We start from the raw sequence: 22,703 nt of genomic DNA, 5'->3' as shown, positions 1-22,703 counted from the left end.
AATAAACGCTACAAAAATGAAAGAAAGGAAGGAAGGAAGGAAAGAAGGAAGGAAGCTGTCAGAGCTGATCTGGGAGCAAGCAAATAGCTTGGAGTACATTACTTCTTAGATATCTTTCTAGCCTGGTTAGAGACTTGGTGGGACTATATTCAATATTAACATCAATCTTGGAGGCATTTTAGACTCAACCTGCTCCACCTTTGATACTGAAATTTCATAGTAATAATATAATAATAGAGAGAGATACTATGTACTGTAATTAAATTCCCTTACCAGTTTCTTCGACTCCATTAATCAGAGTGTTTTCTCCATTGGTTGATGCAACAACAGCTTTATCCTGTTGATTATCCATGAATGTAAGCTCTTACAGTTTCATTCCAAGTCTAAATGTTCTCCAACCTGCATATTTCAAATATATATATATATATATATATAATTAGTCATTAAATTTATGTTTTCCTCTATTTTAAGGTTATTTCAGCAAGTAAGACCTCACTGGAATTTACTCACTTCCAGATTGTTTCCATTATTTCTGTTGTGTTTGTTTCATAGTTTATGCCTACAACATAAGTTAGTTTAGTAAAACCACACTTTATCCACAATCCCAGAGAAAAAATATGACCAAGTATCGTGGATTTATGACTCTGATCTGAAGGGAAATTTCAGGATTGAGAATGCAGGGAAATATACATTGGCAAGAAATAAAAAAGGAGAGAAAGGTATGAGAACTTCATGATTTGGAAAAGGGAAAAGAATTTATGAATATCCACTTGATGTTAGGCTAGATATAGTTACAGTTGTCATCTCATTTTGTATTAAGAATTGACTTACTAGATTGGATCTCCTAGACTACCATTTATTTTCAAAAGATGATATTGAATATCATCGGTAATACTTTAACAATTGTCAATAATTTGAGTATTAATGCAATGGAATTAAAAGGCTAAACCCAGGATAGATTAATCTTTTAGTATCCCATCCCCTCCCCTGATAGCTTTCCCATTCTTTATCCCTCTGGGAGTATAGACCCAAGGTCATTGTGGGATTTAGAAGGTGGAAGGTCTGAGATCTGGTGGTGGGAATTGTGTGGAGTTGTACCCCTCTTATCCTATGGTTTTGTTAGTGTCTCCTTTTTTAATAAAAATTTTAAAAAATAGTAATAAATAAAAAATAACAAAAAAAGATCAAGCTTTTAGTATTTTCATATGAATTTTCAAGTTTCAGCTCTAGATAGGACAAACTAATGGTATAGTTTCCTGCATTATGTTTTGTATAGCTACAATATGAGAAGTTTTGGGCTTCTTTTAGCTATTCTCTGCTGATCAATATTTAAGGACAAAGATTTATGTGGACTTAAAAGTCTATTGTGGGGACCAGGCAATGGTGCACCTGGTTGACGGCATACATTACATGTACAAGGACCCGGATTTAAGTCCTTGGTCCCCACTGCAGGGGGAAACCTTCATGAGTGGTGAAGTAGAGCTGCAAGTGTCTCCCTCTCTATCCCTCTCTATCTTCCCCTCCTCTCTCAATTTCTCTCTGTCTCTATCCCATAATAAATATCTATTTTTGTAGAGTCTCTTGTGACCTAAAACTGATGAACACTTTTGGAATGATGCTCATTGATTTTTCTTTTTTAAAAATATTTTATTTATTTATTCATGAGAAAGATAGGAGAGGAAAGAGAAAGAACTAGACATCACTCTGGTAAATATTCTGCCGGGGATTGGATTCAGGACTTCATGCTTGAGGGTCCAGTGCTTTATCCACTGCACCACCTCCCAGACCAAGGAATGATGCTCATTGAATTTCTTTGCTGATCATAGTAAATTATATGGGTTAATGGCACTGAAATAACATTAATACAGAAATACAGAATGTTTTTAAGCAAGGAAATGCTTAACTAAACTGGAAAATCATCCCTCCTACCTGCTGGTCCCCCTCAGTTAGAACTGAGGAGGGCTTGTAGATCCTGTCCAGCAGGCAGTTATGTTCTTCCCCCAAAGGGCTTTAATTCTCAGGTCTCAGAGTCTAGAGGACCCATAACAGTATGTGTACTGGAGGATTTCCTTGGTCTTTTCCAGCTAGAAAAAAAATAAGATAAGAAAGGAAATCATGTTTCTGTCTATGGGTCTATAGACAACATATATTTTAGCATATTTGAGAAGTACTAATCTGTAGGATACTAGTTCAAACAAACTTCAAAGTACTGACTACATATCACCTGACATCATGGTACTGTACCAGACACTGTAGCAGGGGGAAAAAAGATGAATAAAATTAGATCCTTGTTCTCAAGATGCTTGGAATCTACTGGGATGAAAACAAGAACAATATAAATTCTAGTAACTTGTTACTGGCAAACAGTGCTCCCCTGAAACAATTATATAAAAATTCAAGCCACAGAAAAACTGCACCAGAACAGTCAGATTAACCTGGAAGATCATCCTCTGAAGACGGGTGAATGTATGGATAGTGGTCAGTGGATGGGAGAGTGACAAGACATACCAGACATAAAGTATTATTGGTAGGGTTCTCGCCAGTCACCATTTTCGTTAAAGGTTTGGAACAGTGTGGTGAAACTGATACAGATAATACTGTGTACTTTTAAGCCTTGGTCTCAGGGAACTTCCTGAGGGAAACAAAATTACTAAACTTTTATTTCTCTCTCTCTTTAAAAAAAATTCTTTATTAAGGGATTAATGGTTTACAGTCGACAGTGAAATACAATAGTTTGTACATGCATAATATTTCCACATAACAATACAACCCCCATTAGGTCCTCCTCTGCCATCATGTTTCAGGACCTGGACCCTCTCTCCCACCCCAGTCTTTTACAATACACCAACTCCAGTTCAAGTTCTGCTTAGATTTTTCCCTTCTGATCTTGTTTTTCAACTTCGGTCTATAAGTGAGATCATTCCATATTCATCCTTTTGTTTCTGACTTCTCTCACTTAACGTGGTATCTTCGAACTTCACTCAAGATGGGGTAAAGAAGATGAATTCATCATGAACCTGAGACTTTGGAGTGTCAGGAATAAGAGTCTAACCATTATTTTCCATCTAAATTTTAAAGGCATCTTCAGTGAAACAAAGCCAATTACCAAAAATAAATAAATAAGTAAGTAAATAAAAATGTTTTAAAAAGCTGAACAATAAACACAAAGCAGAACTTGGACTGGGTGTCACTTTTTTAAAAACTATCTATTTATTTATTGGATAGAGATAGCCAAAAATAGAGAAGGAAGGGGGAGATAGAAGGAGAGAGAGACAGAAAAACAACAATAGCACTGTTTTACACTTACAAAGCCCCACCTTCAGGTGGGAACCAGGGGCTTGAACCCGGGTCCATGTACATTGTAATATGTGTGCTCAACCAGGTGCACCACCATGCAGCCTCTCAAAACTTTTCCTTTTTAAAAATTTATTTATTTACTTATTTTGAATAGAGACATATAAATTGAGAGGAAAAGTGGAGACAGAGTGGAAGAAATGAAAAGAAAGAGACAACTATATGCTATCAAGCTAGAGAACCTGGAAAAAAAATGAAAAAATTCTTAGAAACATATACCCTTCCAAAACTGAACCAAGAAGAACTACAAAACCTAAATGGACCGATCCCAGAAAAAGAAATCAAAACAGTTATTAAGAACCTTCCCAACAATAAAAGTCCAGGACGAGAAGGTTTTACAAATGAATTCTACAAAACCTTAAGGAAAGTTAATACCTCTACTTTTAAAGCTCTTCCAAAAGATTGAAGCCACCTTTTATGAAGCCAACATCACCCTGATACCAAAAGCAGATAGGGACACAACAAAAAAAGGAAAACTACAGACTAGTATCTCTGTTGAACATAGATATTAAAATATTGAACAAGATCCTAGCCAACCAGATACATCAGTAAATTAAAAAGATTGTTCATCATGACCAAGTGGGGTTTATCCCAGGAATTCAAGGCTGGTTCAATAGACAGAAATTAATCAATGTGATTCACCACATCAATAAAAGCAAGACTAAAAACCACAATTATCTCAATAGATGCAGAGAAAGCATTTGGTAAAATCCAACATCATGATCAAAACACTACAAAAAATGGGAATAGATGGAAAATTCCTCAAGAGAAGAGTCCATGTATAGTAAACCAACATCATATTCAATGGTGAAAAACTGGAAGCATACCCCCTCAGATCAGGTACTATGTAGGGCTGCCCACTATCACAATTACAATTCAATATAGTATTGGAAGTTCTCACCACAGCAGTCAGGCAAAAGAAAGGAATCAAAAGAATGCATATCAGAAGGGAAGAAGTCAAACTCTCACAATTTGAAGATATGATACTATACATAGACAAACATAAAGAATCCAGCAAAAAGCTACTGGAAATCACTAGGCAATATAGCAAAGTGCCAGGCTACAAATTTAACATACAAAAATCAGTGGCATTTCTTTATGCAAACATTAAATCTGAAAAAGAGAATATGGAGAAATAATACCTATTCATTATCGCAACAAAATAAATAAAATACCTAGAAATAAACCTAACAAAAGATGTGAAACACTTGTATATAGAAAACCATGAGTAGGCACTATTCAAGGAAATAGAAAATGATACCAAAAAATGGAAAGATGCTCTATGCTCATTGGTTGGAAGGATTAAAATCACTAAAATGAACGTTCTACCCAAAGCCATGTACCCATCAAGGTCCCACCAATTTTCTATAAGAGAATAATAGAACAAAAATTGGAGTCATTTATCTGGAGCCAGAAAACACCTAGAATCATCAAAATAATTTTTAGAAAAAGAAACAGAAATGGAAGCATCACACTCCCATATCTCAAGCTATATTGTAAGACCATCAATATCAAAACTAACTGGTACTGTAACAAAATAGGCACACAGACCAGTGGAACAGAACTGAAAGCCCAGAACTAAACCTCCACACCTATGGACGTCTAATCTTTGATAAAGGGACTCAAATTATTAAATGGAGGAAGGAGGCTCTGTTCCATAAATGGTGCTGGGAAAACTGGTTTGAAACATGCAGAAGAATGAAACTGAACCACTTTATCTCACCAGAAACTAACGCCAACTCCAAATGGATCAAGGACCTGGATGTCAGACCAGAAACTATCAAATACTTAGAGTAAAGCATTGATGGAAAACTTTCCCACCCAAACCTCAAGGACATCTTTGATGAAACAAATCCAATTGCAAGGAAGACTAAAACAAAAACAAACCAATGGGACTACATCAAATTGAAAAGCTTCTGCACAGCCAAAGAAACTATCCCACAAAGAGACCCCTCACAGAATGAGAGAAGACCTTCACATGCCATACACCAGACAAGAGACTAATAACCAAAATATACAAAGAGCTCAGCAAACTTAGTAAAAAAAAAAAAAAAGCAAATTACCCCGTCCAAAAATGGGCAGAGGATATGAACATAACATTCACTACGGAAGAGATCCAAAAGGCTAGCAAACACAAGAAAAATTGCTCTAGGTCACTGATTGTCAGAGAAATGCAAATAAAGACAACATTAAGATACCACCTCACTCCTGTGAGAATGGCATACATCAAAAAGGACAGCAGCAACAAGTGGTGGAGAGGCTGTGGGGACAGAGGAAACCTTTTGCACTGCTGGTGGGAAATGTAAATTGGTGGGAATGTAAATTGGTCCAATCTCTGTGGAGAGCAGTCTGGAGAACTCTCACAAGGCTAGACATGAACCTTCCATATGACCCAGTAATTCCTCTCCTTGGGATCTACCCCAAGGACCTCCATAACACCCAACCAAAAAGATGTGTGTACTCCTATATTCATAGCAACACAATTCATAATAGCTAAAACCAGGAAGCAACCGAGGTGCCCAACAACAGATGAGTGGCTGAGAAAGCTGTGGTGTATATACACAATGGAATACTATGCAGCTATTAAGAACAATGAACCCACCTTCTCTGACCCAACTTGGATGGAGCTAGAAGGAGTTATATTAAGTGAGATTAGTGAGAAAGATAAAGATGAGTATGGGATGATCCCACTCATCATCAGAAGTTGAGAAAGAAGAACAGAAAGGGAAACTCAAAGCAGGATATGACTGAGTTTGGACTAGAGCACCAAAGTAAACATCTCTGGGTAGAGGGTGAGGGTGAATGTTCAGCTTCACTGGGGGTAGGGGGTGGGGTGAGGAGTGGGATGGGACACAGTCTTTTGGGATCGGGAATAGTGTTTATGTACACTCCTATTAACTTGTAGTCATATAAATCACTAATTAATACGAGAGGGGGAAAATTGATTGAATGTTTCATAATGCACAGATCATAGGCTGAGTCTTTGAAATGTTGACTCTCTTAAAAGCTTAGAGCAGAAGCAACCGGTGGCATTACTTTATAAAATACAAATATATTGACAAAACACTTTCCCATCTAAATATCAAGGACATTTTTTTATTTCTTTATTGGGGATTAATGTTTTACATTCAACAGTAAATACAATAGTTTGTATGCGCATAACATTTCTCAGTTTTCCATATAACAATGCAACCCCCACTAGGTCCTCTGTCATCCTTCTTGGACCTGTATTCTCCCCCTCCTCCCCAGAGTCTTTTACTTTGGTGAAATACGCCAATTCCACTTCAGGTTCTACTTGTGTTTTCTCTTCTGATCTTGTTTTTCAAATTCTGCCTGAAAATGAGATCATCCCATATTCACTTATTTCACTTAACATGATTTAAAAAAAAATTTAACAATATTTATTTATTCCCTTATGTTGCCCTTGTTTTATTGTTGTAGTTATTGATGTCGTCATTGTTGGATAGGACAGAAAGAAATCAAGAGAGGAGGGGGAGAGAAAGATAGACACCTGCAGACCTGCTTCACCGCCTGTGAAGCGACACCCCTGCAGGTGGGGAGCTGGGGGTTCGAACTAGGATCCTTTCACCAGTAACATGAATTTTTTAAGGTCCATCCAATTGGCTGAAAACGGCGAAGCCACCATTTTGTATAGCTGAGTAGTATATATATATACCACAACTTGCTCAGCCATTCCTCTGTTGTTGGACATCTAGGTTGCTTCCAGGTTTTGGCTATGACAAATTGTGCTGCTAAGAACTTATGTGTACACAGATCTTTTTGGATGGGTGTGTTGGGTTCCTTAGGATATGTCCCCAGGAAAGGAATTGCAGGATCATAGGGTAGGTCCATTACTAGCCTTTTGAAAGTTTGCCAGACTGTTCTCCACAGAGGTTGGACCAATTGACATTCCCACCAGCAGTGTAGGAGGGTTCCTTTGACCCCAGACCCTCTCCAACATTTGCTGCTGTTACCTTTTCTGCTGTATGCCATTCTCACAAGAGTGAAGTGGCATCTCATCGTTGTCTTTATTTGCATTTCTTTGACAATCAAAGACTTGGAGCATTTTTATTTATTTATTTATTCCCTTTTGTTGCCCTTGTTGTTTTATTGTTGTAGTTATTATTGTTGTTGTCGTTGTTGGATAGGACAGAGAGAAATGGAGAGAGGAGGGGAAGACAGAGAGGAGGAGAGAAAGATAGACACCTGCAGACCTGCTTCACCACCTGTGAAGTGACTCCCCTGCAGGTGGGGAGCTGGGGTTCGAACCGGGATCCTTATGCCGGTCCTTGTGCTTTGTGCCACCTGTGCTTAACCCGCTGCGCTACAGCCCGACTCCCGACTTGGAGCATTTTTTAATGTGTTTCTCTGCCTTTTGGATCTTTTCTGCAGTGAATATTCTACCCATGACCTCTCTATATTTTTGGATGGGGTTATTTGTTTTCTTGTTGTTGAGTTTGGCAAGCTCTTTATATATTCTTGTTACTAGCATCTTGTCTGATGTATGGCATTTAAAGATCTCCCATTCTGTGAGAAGTCTCTTGATTTGGATAGTGGTTTATTTTGTTGTGCAGAAGCTTTTTAATTTGATGTAGTCCCATAGGTTTATGCTTGCCTTAGTCTTCTTTGTAACTGGATTTGTTTCACTGAAGATGTCTGTAAAATTCATGCGGAAAAGAGTTCTGCCAATATTTTCCTCTAAGTATCTGATAGTTTCTGGTCTAACATCCGAGCACTTGATCCACTTCGAATTTATTTTTGTGTTTGGTGAAATATAGTGGTTCAGTTTTATTTGTTTGAACCCATTTTTTCCAACACCATTTGTTGAAGAGACTCTGCTCTTCCCATTTAATAGTCTGGGCACCTTTGTCAAAGATTAGATGTCCATAGGTGTAGGGGCTTACTTCTGGGCTCTAAATTCTATTCCACTATTCATTGTGTCTTTTCATGTTCCAGTACCAAGCAGTTTTGATGAAAAAGGCCCTATAACACAATTTGAGATCTGGGAATATGATGCCTCCAGTTCTGTTCTTTTTTCTCAAGATTGTTTTGGCAATTATAGGTCTTTTCTGGTTCCAGATAAACATTTGTAGCATTTGTTCTCCTAAAAATGTGGTTGGGATCTTGATGAGGATAGCATTAAACTTGTATATGGCTCTGGGTAGTATATTTATTTGGATGATGTTAATTCTTCCAAGCCATGAACATGGAATATCTTTCCACTTCTTTGTGTCTTTTTCTATTTCCTTAAGTAGTGACTCGTAATTTTCAGTATACAAGTCTTTCACTTCTTTGGTTAGGTTTATTCCTAGATATTTTATTGGTTTTGTTGCTATAGTAAAAGGAACTGGTTTCTGGATTTCAACTTCTTATAACTTAGTGTTTGCATAGAGGAATGCCACTTTCACTTCTTTGGTTAGGTTTATTCCTAGATATTTTATTGTTTTAGTTGCTATAGTAAAAGAAATTGATTTCTGGATTTCAATTTCTTCTAGCTTAGTGTTTGCATAGAGGAATGCCGCTTACTCTTGAATGTTAATTTTGTAGCCTGACACCTTACTGTGCTCTGATATATGGCCTATTTATGGTAGTCTGACTCTTTATAGGAGACCTTTCAGAACTCCTTTTAGGGCAGGCTTAGCGACAGTTGATTCTTTCAACTGTTGCTTGTCTGAAGTTTGTATGCCTCCATCTCATCTGAATTACAGTCTAGCAGAATACAGTAGTCTTGGTTGAAAGCCTTTCTCATTGAGTACGTGATAGATATCTTGCCATTCTCTTTTGGCCTGTAGTGTTTGTGTGGAGAAGTCTGCTGCTAATCTTATGGGTTTTCCTCTGTCGGTGACTCTTTGTTTTTCTCTTGCAGCATTCAGAATCCTTTCTTTATCCTTATTCTTTTCCATTCTAAATATGATGTGTCTTGGTGTCTTTGAGTCTGGGTTAATTCTGTTTGGGACCCTCTGGGCTTCTGAACATTTATGTCTTTTATGCTGTCTAGACTAGAGAAGTTCTCAGCTATTATGTCCAGAGGTATGCTGTCTTCCTTTCCCTCTCTTTCTTCCTCTGGTAAGCCAATAATGTGTATATTATTTCTTTTGAAGTCATTCCATAGGTCTCTGTTGTTGCTTTCAGTATCTATTAATCTCTTTTTGAGATCTCTTACTTCTTTTTTAGTTGTCTCTAATTCATCCTCAATCTTGCAAACAAAAATAAAACAGTGAGACTACATCAAGTTGAAAAACTTCTGCACGGCGAAAGAAGCCATAACCCAAATAAAGAGACTCCTCACAGAATGCGAGAAGATCTTTACATCAGACAAGAGGCTAATAACCAAAATATATAAAGAACTCACCAAACTTAGAAACAGAAAAAATGACCCTATTCAAAAGTGGAGAGAGCATATGAACTGATTATTCACTACAGAAGAGATACAGAAGGCCAAAAGACATAATGAAAAGTTCCCCAAGTAACTGATTGTCAGAGAAATGCAAATAAAGACAACAATGCTATACCACTTCATCCCTGTGATAATGTCATACATCATAAAAGACAGCAACAACAAATGCTGTGGAGGGTGTGGGGGCAAATAATCCCTCCTGCACTGCTTTTGGGAATGTAAACTGGTGCAGTCCCTGTGGAGAGCAGTCTGGATAACCCTCACAAGGCTAGAAATAGACCTTCCTTATGACCTATATTCCTAAGGAGTCAAGCACATCAATCCAAAAATTTTTCATACACCTATATTCATAGCAGTACAATATTTAGTAGCCAAAACCTTGAAACAACCCAGGTTCCAACAACAGATGAGAGGCTAAAAAAGTTGTGGTATAGACACACAATGGAATACTACTCAGCTATTAAGAATAAAGAACTCAGAGAGAGGTAGGCTGTGAGTATGGATCAACCTGTCAACACCCATGTTCTGTGGGGAAGCAATTACAGAAGCCAGACCTTCAACCTTCTGCATCCCACAATGACCTTGGGTCCATACTACCAGAGGGTTAAAGAATAGAAAAGTTATCAGGGGAGCAGATGGGATACGGAGTTCTGGTGGTGGGAATTGTGTGGAGTTGTACCCCTCTTATCCTATGGTTTAGTCAATGTTTCCTTTTTATAAATAAAAATATAAAAAAATAAATACAGAATTTGAAAAAAAAAAAGAAAGAATAATGAACTCACCTTCTATAACTCATCCTGGGTGGAGCTAGAAGGAATTATGTTAAGTAAGATAAGTCAGAAAGAGAAAGACAAGTATGGGATGATCCCACTCATAAAGAGAAGTTGAGTAAGTAGAAAAGAAAAGGAAATGCAAAGCAGGAATTGACTGAGTTTGGAGTATTGCACCAAAGTAAAAAACTCTGGGTGGAGGGTGAGGGTAGACTTTCAATTCCACTGTAGGGGGGGTTGAGGAGTAGGGACACAGACCTTTGGTTGTGGGAATGTTGTTAATATACACTCTTATTAACTTATAGACTTATAAATCACTAATAAATATGAGAGGGAGAAAAATAGATTGAATGTATTGAACTTTTTGATGCATAGATCCTAGTTCTTAAGTTTTTCAGTCTGAGCACTTAAGGTTTCAAATAGGTAACCTGACTGAATTTTAATAATGGGCTTAAATTGTTAATACACTTCTAAAATGGCATTCCTTTAAAATATTAAATCACCTATAACCCTAGGCCAACTGTTCTTGCCAGTATATAAGACACAATTAATTGTAAATAGCTTAAATGATATAAATCATTGCAAGCTCTTGTATAATACAGCAAATCCTAACCATGGGATTTTTGTTCTTTTTCTAAAATCTTTTTATTATCTTTATTTTACAGAGACAGAAATCAAGAAAGAAAGGGGAGATAGAAAGTAAGACAGACAGAGAGACACCTGTATTCTTGCTTCACTACTTGCAAAGCTTACCCCTGCAGGTGGGGACTGAGGACTCGAAACTAGGTCCTTGTGCATTATAACAGGTGTGCTCAACCAGATTAGCCACCACCTTGATCCCTGAGATTTTCCAAGTAAACCAAATTTCCAGATAAGTTGGTTATAACAATAACTTTCTATTGTCTTCTTAAATTCTAAGACAGCAGGAACCAAGTGGTTCTCTATAAAACCTGTATTTCTCCCAGTGCTGGAACCGCTGGGGCACGGTTAATTTTCCTTCATGCTGCTCTCAACCCATACCATTTGATACTGCATCTGCTGATCTGTCTCATCCAAATGAATGCAACCAGTACCATCTCGACATATTTCACTTTGCACAGTGTCCAAAGACACCAGGCCTGGAGTATAAACCCTTCTGCTCCATTACTCTGGTGAGAACTTTCCTAGCTCATAGGACTCCTTAATTCCATTTTAAGTGGCACACTTCCTAACAAAGCTAGATATAGACCAGGGCCATGAGATAGGGCACATGTGCACATGTATTCAAAAGTTAGGGGAAATATGTATACTTTAAAGTAAAAGTGCAAATAGTTTGCAGTGATTCAATCAGTGCAGCAAGCAAGTAGAAAGACCTACAAAAGACAACATAAAATATTTAATCAAATAGTTTCTACTTAGACCTAGATACTGTTCTCACCTACTTCCTATCTCACTTCCCTCTATCACCCTTGTCAGATAAAGTAATGACTACAAAAGCTGGATAAGAGCAAGATACCAGCATACTTTAATGATGGCCCTTTTGATCACTACCAGGCCCCTCATCATCCAAAGCTCTAGTCAGGAAATTCTTGAAAATCCCCACATAGATATGAAGGACCTAGACCTCTAACAGATCCCTCTCTCCACGGTAGCTGCTCTTCTCCATCAGGAATAGCATAGTGGACCCACTTGTAACTCTACAGGACCTTTCCCTCAATGTGGAACAACAGTGGTAGGGACTGCCCCACTTTCTGAAGTGAGACTGGGTCAACATACTTTGCCACTTGAGGAAGACTGGTCCTGAAAAAAGTGCAGCCTAGAATGTTCTTAGCTATGACATAGAATGTGAGCTCAGACTGACAGAGATGCAGAGGTTACACAGGCTCCTGTGCTGAATATGGGCCTCAGATCAAATCTGTGAGGTTTATGTTTAACAGTATTTGTATACGATCCCATATTTGGGAGCTACTTTCTTCCCTGATCCAGCTTTGTAGTCCTTTTTCCAACTCTGACACCATCTTCCCAGAGAATACCATTAGCCCACCTGCATGTTAGCTGTCGGACTCGGGCAAAAATTAGTAAAGTTATGGGCCCCTTGGAATATACTTAAAATAGAGCTATTGGCTTTTCCCAAAATGGAGACCCCAAATCTCATCTGCTATATGCTTATCTTTAGGTTACTGATTATTAAACAATTTGTTCTGCTTTCTATCTTAATGCTTTTCAGTCACCAAGTTGCAGATGCTACCATGACACCAATCTGACTTTCTTGGGCAGACAACCTCACCAATGTGTCCTGGAACCTCACCTTTCCAGAGTCCTGACCCATAAGGGGAAGAGAGAGACAGGCTGAGAGTATGGATTAACCTCCCAATGCCCAAGTCCAGTAGAGAAGCATTTACAGAAGCCAGACCTTCTACCTTCTGCACCCCATAGTGATCCTGGGTTCATACTCTTAGAGAGATAAAGAATAGGAAAGCTTCCAATGAAGGAGATGGGGTGTGGAATTCTGATGGTGGAAATTTTGTGGAATTGTAACCCTCTTATCCAACGGACTTGTTGATCGTAATTAAATCAATTAAAAAATTAAAAAGAGAAAGTGAAATAAAGACACTTGTAGCACTGCTTCCCCAGTAGTTGGGACTGGGGGCTTGAACCCGGGTCCTTGTACATGGGTACATATGTACTTAATCAAGTATCTCTATCATAACAAAAAATGAAAACAAAAATGATGCTGGGAAAAGTGGATTTGTTGTGTAGGCTCTGAGCCCCAGAAATAATTCTGATGTCAATAAAAAGTTAAAATAAATAAACATAATAACAAAAATGTGGTCTTAATTAAGCACTAGATGAGACTGACAAAGCTGATATGTGTAGACACTTTCATCAAAGGTGAATACACATTCTCACTTGTATATACAATATTCTCAAGGACTGACCATATCTAGAAAAACAAAAATTAATAAATTATGCAAAACCTGAAGTAGCAAAAAGTATCTTTTCTGATCATAATGACATGTGACTAGAAATCAATCACAAAAAAGAAAATGGTGGGGTTGTCTGTCCAGGGAAGTCTGGTTGGCACCAATGTGTCCCCAGAGCCCCACCCTACTAGGGAAAGAGAGAGGCAGGCTGGGAGTATGGATCAACCTGTCAATGCCCATGTTCAGTGGGGAAGCAATTACAGAAGCCAGACCTTCCACCTTCTGCATCCCACAATGACCTTAGGTCCATACTCCCATAGGGATAAAGAATAGGAAAGCTATCAGGGGAGGGGATGGGATATGGAGATCTGGTGGTGGAATATGTGTGGAGTTGTACCCCTCTCATCTTATGGTTTTGTCAGTGCTTCCATTTTAGAAATAAAAAAAGTAATAAAAAAGAAAATGGAGAAAAATCTCAAAACATGTGGAAACTAAACAATATGACCCTGAATAACAACTGGGTCAAAGAAAAAATTGAAATATGATAATGAAAATGATAAGGCAAATAATTAGAGTCTATGGAATACTGAAAAACAGTAATGAGAGAAGTACATACCAATATAGGCCCACATTAGCAAATAAGAATGAACTCAACTAGAGAAACTTGCATTACATTAGAAAAAGAACAATAGACTCAAATGTCATCAGAAGGAGTGAAATAATAATTAGAGCAGAGGGCTCGGGGAGATATCTTAATGGTTATCCAAAATACTATTATGTCTAAGGCACCAAAAGTCTCAGGTTCAATCCCCAGATCTACCATAAGCCAGAGATGAGCAGTGCTCTGGCTTAAAACAACATCTCAGAGCAGAAGTATGTGAAAGAGAATCAGTAAAGCCTCAACATTGATCAACAAAACCAAGAGCTGTGCCTATAAAAGAATAAATAAAATGCATAACCCCCTCATTGGGGTCAGTAATTGAGAATACTATGGAAAATGAGTTAGCAGCAGAAGCTTTGTTACAGCTGATTTTGCAGAAGCACAAGGCATCTAACATAATCTTATGAGCATTTCTATTCAACAACCGAGCGAAATGGATGAGAGGAGGATGGTGTCTTTATGGCTATCTCTGTCTCTGCCTTTTTCTCTGAAAAAGTCAGACTGAATCAGTCAATTCCCAATGATAGCAAAAAGAAGAAAAAACTTAAAAAAGAGTTAATGCGTTTATGCAACTATTTATTTATGAACGAGATAGAAGGAGAGAGAGGAAGAGAGCCAGGCATTACTTTAGTACAGGTGCTTCCAGAGATTTGAACTCAGGACATAATGCTTGAGAGTCCAAGACTTTATCCAGTGCACTACCTCTAGGACCAAAAGAAAAAGCTTCCATACATCAAAAGAAACAAAAGTAAGAAGGAAATAAAACAAATGAGACACTTTTTTCTTTTTTTATTAGTGATTTAATATTGATTTATAAGATTATAAAATAGCAGGGGTCTAATTCCACGTCTTTCCCACCACCAGACTTCTGTGTCCCCATTCCCTCCACTGGCAACTGTAGTAGCTCTCCCAAGGTCACAGATATAAGTTGATTATTATTTCTATAATCATGTATCTATATTAATATATATTTGACCTTCTTCCCCCCCCAAGGTCTTCTTTATCTTCCTTTCTAAGTCACAGCTACACCCATTACTACTTCTGAATGTCCTTTTTTCACCTTCTCTGAGTCCTGATGGAATTGAAGTTCAGAGAGCTCTGATCATCTGTCCCTATCATTTCTTTCCCTCTGGGTTTATGGATCAGATTCTTTATGGGAGTGCAGAAGGTGGGAGGTCTGACTTTTGTAATTCTCTGATGGATATGGGCGTTGGCAGTTTGATCCATACTCCCAGCCTGTTTCTATCTTTCCCTAGTATGGTAGGGCTCTGGGAAGTTCTGGGGACATGCTGCTGAGGCCATCTTCTCAGGACGTTCAGGATGGAATTATAGTAGCATCTGCAATTTGGTGTCTGCAAAGCAGAAGATATAAAGCAGGCCAGAATGTTTAATAAATAGGAACCAAAAAAGTAGGAATAGGGCATATGGGACTAGGGATTTTAGGATGAAAAGGAGCTAGGAAGTCTATTTTAGGTATGTTCCTAGGGGTCCATGACTTTAGTAATTTTTGTTGGAGCTTGATAGCTAACATGGAGGAGAACTAAAACTAGTGTCTGGGAAGATAGTGTCAAAGTTGAGAATTGGACTAGAAACTTGGGTCCCAAACTTGAAGAAAATATATAAATACAATTAACTATTTACCACATCTATCTGACCTAGAGCCTATATATATATATATATATATATATATATATATATATATATTATGTATATATGTATATATGTATATTTGGCACAGAAGCCTGTACACAAATGGGAAATTTTTGCACATCACAAAAAAAGGTGATTAAAAAAAAGCAATGAGGGGCCAGGCAGTAGTGTACCTGGTTAAGTGCTCACATTACAATGTGCAAGGACCCCAGGCTCAAGCACCTGGACCCCACTTGCAGGGGGAAATCTTCATGAGCAGTGAAGCAGAGCTGCAGATGTTTCTCTGTCTCTCTCCCTATCTCCTCCTCCTTTATCAATTTCTCTCTGTCACTATACAATAATAAAAATAAATAAAATCATTTAAAAAATCTCTTAAAATCAATGAAACTAAGAGCTGGTTCTTTGAGAGGATAAAAACAATTTATAAATCATTGACCAGGTTTGCCAAGACAAAAAAGAGAAATCTGTGATAAAAAGTCAGAAATGAGAGAGACAAAATTGCAACTAATGAGACAGAAATACAAAAGATCATAAAAGGGTATTATTAACACCTATATGCAAACAAATTGGACACTCTAGGTAAAATGGACACATTATTAGAGTCGTGCAAACCCCCAAGACTGAACAAGAGGAAGAAGACAACCTTATCAGATCACTAACTTGTCCAGAAATTGAAGCTGTAATCAAAAGTCTTCCTAAGAACAAAAGTCCAGGCCCAGATGACTTTTACTAATGGATTCTATAAGACTTTCAGTGAAGTATTAATGCCAATCTTACCCAAATTTATTCAAATATCACAGTAGGAGGAATTATCCAATATAATAATATGATAAACCCATGACCAAAATCACATTCAGTAAGACTTATAAAATCTGAGACTAGGGGGGTGACTTCTGGAGGCAGGGCTACAAGCAGCAGCAGATCTGTTTCTTTCCTCTCCTCTCCTCTCCCAGATCAACTAGGAATACCAAAGGAGACCACCTGGGACTGAAACAAGACAGGACTAGAATAACTACAGGAACCCACCAAATCACTAGTGAGTGAAAGCACGTGTGGCTAGTGACAGAAAGGAGTCTAGGGAGAGACTAAGTGGCTGGTAACAGTCCGGCAGTTTATCAGTTGAGACACCACCTCCACTCTGTTCCACCAACAAGGGGACAGCTTAAGGGAAGAGAGGACTTCTCTGAGACACACCAAATGCACCTATGAGTCTCCATTGCTACTTCCCCTCAGAATCTGGAGCAGTGGCAGGGAGGGACACCGGGGGACAGAGATCTAACCAGGAAACTCAGGAGAAGACCTATACCTTGGTGGCATAGCTGTGGGGCTGTGAAAGTCTCTTTGCATAACCACTGGACTATCTCTGCCACACCCTGCCTTATCTCTTGGTCAGGAGTCAGTGATTAAGCTAAGAAGCCTACTTATAGTTTAGAAGCCCTCAGGCTCCCATAGCCTACAGAGAAGGGAAAAAAAGGCTTTTAAATCACTGTGCTCCAACTCAGGGATAAAAATACTATTGAAACAACTGTCAGTTTCCACAGCTGTGAACCCTTTAATTACCTTACTTAGACACAAGTCAATCCAGGAAATAGTGATCAGTAATTTGAAAAGTACTAAGAGAAGGAACTCACAACATAATATATAAAATGGGTAAACCAACAAGAAGGAATATTGGAGAAACGAACCAGGACAACAGTCCATCTAAAAGCCCCCCAAAAGGTGAAGCACAAAATAATGAGTTCAACATCCAAACATTAGCTGAGGAAATAATCACAGGAGTGAGTAAAGAGTTTGAAAGAATTGTAATCAGAAATACAGGAACAACAAATGAGACTCTGGAAGAAAACACTAACTATCTCAAGGTTATTAGAGAGCTGAAAGCTGAGCTAAGAACACAACAAGCTGAACAAGCTAAAACAGTATCAGAACAGAGTAACAAAATAGATGAACTCCAGAAAACAGTAGAGGGCAGGGAGAATAGAATCAATGAGGCTGAAGACAGAATTAGCAACATCAAGGACGAATTAGAGACAACTAAAAAAGAAGTAAGAGACAACAAAAAGAGATTAAGAGATGCTGAAAAAAACAACAGAGACTTATGGGATGACTTCAAAAGAAACAATGTACGCATTATTGGCTTACCAGAGGAAGAAAGAGAGGGAGAGGAAGAAAGCATTCTTCAGGACATAATAGCTGAAAACTTCTCTAGTCTAGACAACATAAAAGACTTAAAGATTCAAGAAGCCCAGAGGGTCCCAAACAGAATTAACCCAGACTCAAAGACACCAAGACACATCATATTTAGAATGGAAAGGAGTAAGGATAAAGAAAGGATTCTGAAGGCTGCAAGAGAAAAACAAAGAGTCACCCACAGAGGAAAATCCATAAGATTAGCTGCAGACTTCTCCACACAAACACTACAGGCCAGAAGAGAATGACAAGATATCTATTGAGTGATCAATGAGAAAGGCTTTCAACTAAGACTACTGTATTCTGCTGGACTGTCATTCAGACTAGATGGAGGCATCAAAACCTTCTCAGACAAGCAACAGTTGAAGGAATCAACTATCACCAATCCTGTCCTGAAAGAAGTTCTGAAAGGTCTTCTATAAGCAGTCAGACCATCATAAATAGGACATATATCAGAACATTCTAAAACTCTACAAGAATGGCATTTAAATATCATCACTCTTTGATATCAATAAATGTCAATGGCCTGAATTCAACCATTAAAAGACACAGAGTAGGAAGATGGATCAGAAAATACAACCCAAAAAATATGCTGTCTACAGGAAACCCACCTAACTTAACAAGACAAACACAGACTTAAAGTGAAAGGATGGAAAACTATCATACAAGCCAATGGCCCACAAAAAAGGGCAGGAACAGCTATTTTCCTATCTGATATGATAGACTTTAAAATATATAAGATTAAAAAAAATAGGATGGACACTACTTAATACTCAGAGGATCAGTCAATCAAGAGGACGTAACAATCATTAACATCTATGCACCCAATGAGAAGCCATCTCAATACATCAAACGTCTACTGAAAGAGCTACAGCAATATATATTAACAGCAACACAGTCATAGTAGGGGACTTCAACACCCCACTCTCTCAACTTGACAGATCATCCAGGCAGAAAATCAATAAAGACATAGGGAGCTAAAGGAAGAGATAGGTAAACTAGAACTATTGGACATTTTCAGAGTCATTCATCCCAAGAAACTGGAATACACATTTTACTCAAATACACATGGGTCATTCTCAAGGATAGATCATATGTTAGGCCACAAAGACAGCATCAGCAAATTCAAGAGCATTGAAATCATCCCAAGCATCTTCTCAGACCACAGTGGAATTAAACTAATACTTAACAATCAACAAAAGTGTTGTATGCTTTACATTGGTTTGTTCTAGCTCTCCCCTGCCAAGAGAACTGGATCAGTCCTGTTAGTTTCACGGGCCTGCTTGGCCCCGCCCCTAGGAACCCCGACAGAGTCCAGAGTTACAGAGTTGGAGAGTTGCACAGTTAGAGAGTGCTTGCGCCACCCCAAAGAGACAGCAGAGTTCTGTTTGGTGATTAGTTTGTCTTAGTTTATGAATTGTTGTTCTTGAATAAAGAAATACAGCTTCTCTGCCCAACCGTATGTCTCTGGTCTTCTCTGTTACCCGCCCGTGAAGCTAGCCCGGCTAGCTCAGTCGGTAGAGCCTACGAATTTTAACAACAGATCATATGTAAGGCCACAAAGACAGCATCAGCAAATTCAAGAGCATTGAAATCATCCCAAGCATCTTCTCAGACCACAGTGGAATTAAACTAACACTTAACAATCAACAAAAGATGAGTAATAGCCCCAAAATGTGGAAGCTCAACAGTACACTTCTTAATAACCTCTGGGTCAAAGAGGAAAAAAGGAAGAAATCAAAATGTTTCGAGAGTTCAATGAAAATGAAGACTCAAGTTATCAAAATATTTGGGACACAGCTAAGGCAGTACTGAGAGGGAAGTTCATAGCTATACAAGCACACATTAGGAAAAAAGAAAAAGCACAAATAAACAGCCTGATCGCACATCTTAAAGACCTAGAAAAAGAAGAACAAAGGAACCCTAAAACAACGAGAAGGTCAGAAATCACTAAAGTTAGGGCAGAAATAAATAACATTGAGAATAAGAAAACCATACAAAAGATCAACAAAAGTAAATGTTGGTTTTTTGAAAGAGTGAACAAAATCGACAAACCTTTAGCCAGACTAACAAAACAAAAAAGGGAGAAGACCCAAATAAATCGGATACTAAATGAAAGAGGAGATATCACAAAGACACTGCAGAAATTCAACATATCATGCGAGGCTTCTATGAACAACTATATGCCACCAAGCTAGAGAACCTGGAAGAAATGGACGATTTTCTAGATACCTACCAACTCCCAAAACTAAGTAAAGAAGAACAAAATAACATGAGCAGGTCCATCACAGCTAATGAAATTGAAATAGGTATCAAAAATCTCCCCCAAAATAAAAGTCCTGGACCAGATGGTTTTACAAATGAATTCTACAAAAGCTTCAAAGAAGAATAAATAACTCTACTTTTAAAAGTCTTCCAGAAGATTGAAGACACTGGAATACTCCCTTGCAGCTTCTATGAAGCCAACATCACTTTGATACCAAAAGCAGACGGACACAACCAAAAAAGAAAACTACAGACCGATATCTCTGATGAACATAGATGTTAAAACACTGAACAAAATTCTAGCCAACCGGATACAGCAGTATATTAAAAAGATTGTTCATTATGACCAAGTGGGGTTTATCCCAGGCATGCAATGTTGGTTAAATATATGTAAATCAGTCAATGTGATCCACCGCATCAACAAAAGCAAGACGAAAAACCACATGGTCGTATCAATAGATGCAGAGAAAGCCTTTGACAAAATACAACATCCCTTTATGATCAAACACTACAAAAATGGGAATAGATAGAAAATTCCTGAAGATAGTGGAGTCTATATATAGCAAACCTACAGCCAACATCATACTCGATGTTGAAAAACTGGAAGCATTTCCACTCAGATCAGGTACTAGACAGGGCTGCCCACTATCACCATTACTATTCAACACAGTGTTGGAAGTTCTTGCCATAGCAATCAGGCAGGAGCAAGGAATTATAGGCATACAGATTGGAAGAGAAGAAGTCAAACTATCCCTATTTGCAGATGACATGGTAGTATACACAGAAAAATATAACAAATGCAGCAAGAAGCTTTTGGAAATCATCAGGCAATACAGTAAGGTGTCAGGCTATAAAATTAACATTCAAAAGTAAGTGGCATTTCTCCATGCAAACACTAAGCTAGAAGAAATTGAAATCCAGAAATCATTAATCCAGTAAAATTCATTTTACTATAGCAACTAAAACAATAAAATACCTAGGAGTAAACCTAACCAAAGAAGTGAAAGACTTGTATACTGAAAATTATGAGTCACTACTCAAGGAAATTGAAAAAGACACAAAGAAGTGGAAAGATATTCTATGTTCATGTGTCGGTAGAATTAACATCATCAAAATAAATATACTACCCAGAGCCATATACAAATTTAATGCTATCCCCATCAATATCCCAAGCACATTTTTAGGAGAATAGAACAAATGTTACAAATGTTTATCTGGAACCAGAAAAGACCTAGAATTGCCAAAACAATCTTGAGAAAAAAGAACAGAACACTCCCAAATCTCAAATTGTATTATATGGCCATTGTCATCAAAACTGCTTGGTACTGGAACATGAATAGACACACTGACCAATGGAATAGAATTGAGAGCCCAGAAGTGAGCCCCTACACCTATGGACATCTAATCTTTGACAAAGGGGCCCAGACTATCAAATGGGGAAAGCAGAGTCTCTTCAACAAATGGTGTTGGAAAGAATGGATTGAAACATGCAGAAGAATGAAACTGAATCACTGTATTTCACCAAACACAAAAGTAAATTACTAGTGGATCAAGGACTTGGATGTTAGACCACAAACCATCAGATACTTAGAAGAAAATATTGGCAGAACTCTTTTCCTCATAAATTTCAAAGACATCTTCATTGTAATGAATCAAATTACAAAGAAGACTAAGGCAACGTGGTCTGGGAGGTGGCACAGTGATAAAGCTTTGGACTCCCAAGCATGAGGTCCTGAGTTCGATCCCCAGCAGCACATGTAACCAGAGTGATGTCTGGTTCTTTCTCTCTCCTCCTATCTTTCTCATAAATAAATAAAGTGTTTTTTTTTAAAAAAAAAAAAAAAAAGAAGACTAAGGCAAGCATAAACCTATGGGATTACATCAAATTAAAAAGCTTCTTCACAGCAAAAGAAACCACTACCCAAATCAAGAGACCCCTCACAGAATGGGAGAAGATCTTTACATGCCATACATCAGACAAGAGTTTAATAACCAACATATATAAAGAGCTTTCCAAACTCAACAACAAGACAACAAATAACCCCATCCAAAAATGGGGGGAGGACATGGACAGAATATTCACCACAGAAGAGATCCAAAAGGATGAGAAACACATGAAAAAAATGCTCCAAGTCTCTGCTTGTCAGAGCAATGCAAATAAAGACAACAATGAGATAACACTTCACTCCTGTGAGAATGTCATACATCAGAAAAGGTAACAGCAGCAAATGCTGGAGAGGGTCTGGGGTCAAAGGAACCTTCCTTCACTGCTGGTGGGAATGTCAATTGGTCCAACCTCTGTGGAGAACAGTCTGGAGAACTCTCAGAAGGCTAGAAATGGACCTACCCTACGACCCTGCAATTCCTCTCCTGGAGATATATCCTAAGGAACCCAACACACCCATCCAAAAAGATCTGTGTACACATATGTTCTTGGCAGCACAATTTGTAATAGCCAAAACCTGGAAGCAATCCAGGTGTCCAACAGCAGATGAGTGGCTGAGAAAGTTGTG

General features: G+C 38.1%; 1 protein-coding gene across 1 annotated transcript in view; it reads right to left on the bottom strand.

The window, feature by feature from the left end:
- The window catches only part of NEXMIF (neurite extension and migration factor), a 191,622-nt gene that overhangs the window by 10,919 nt on the left and 158,000 nt on the right, over positions 1-22,703 (bottom strand). The window contains exons 2-3 of the mRNA XM_016189560.2: positions 1,930-2,084; positions 274-399 (exon numbers count right to left, since the gene is read on the bottom strand). Coding sequence (XP_016045046.1) covers positions 274-352 — 79 coding nt within the window. The 5' untranslated portion in view covers positions 353-399; positions 1,930-2,084. The remainder of the gene's footprint in view (positions 1-273; positions 400-1,929; positions 2,085-22,703) is intronic.

The sequence above is a fragment of the Erinaceus europaeus genome, chromosome X, assembly GCF_950295315.1.
Source record: "Erinaceus europaeus chromosome X, mEriEur2.1, whole genome shotgun sequence".
NCBI lineage: Eukaryota > Metazoa > Chordata > Mammalia > Eulipotyphla > Erinaceidae > Erinaceus > Erinaceus europaeus.
Note: the sequence above shows the minus strand (reverse complement) of the source record. Positions and strands in the feature narration are given on the sequence as shown.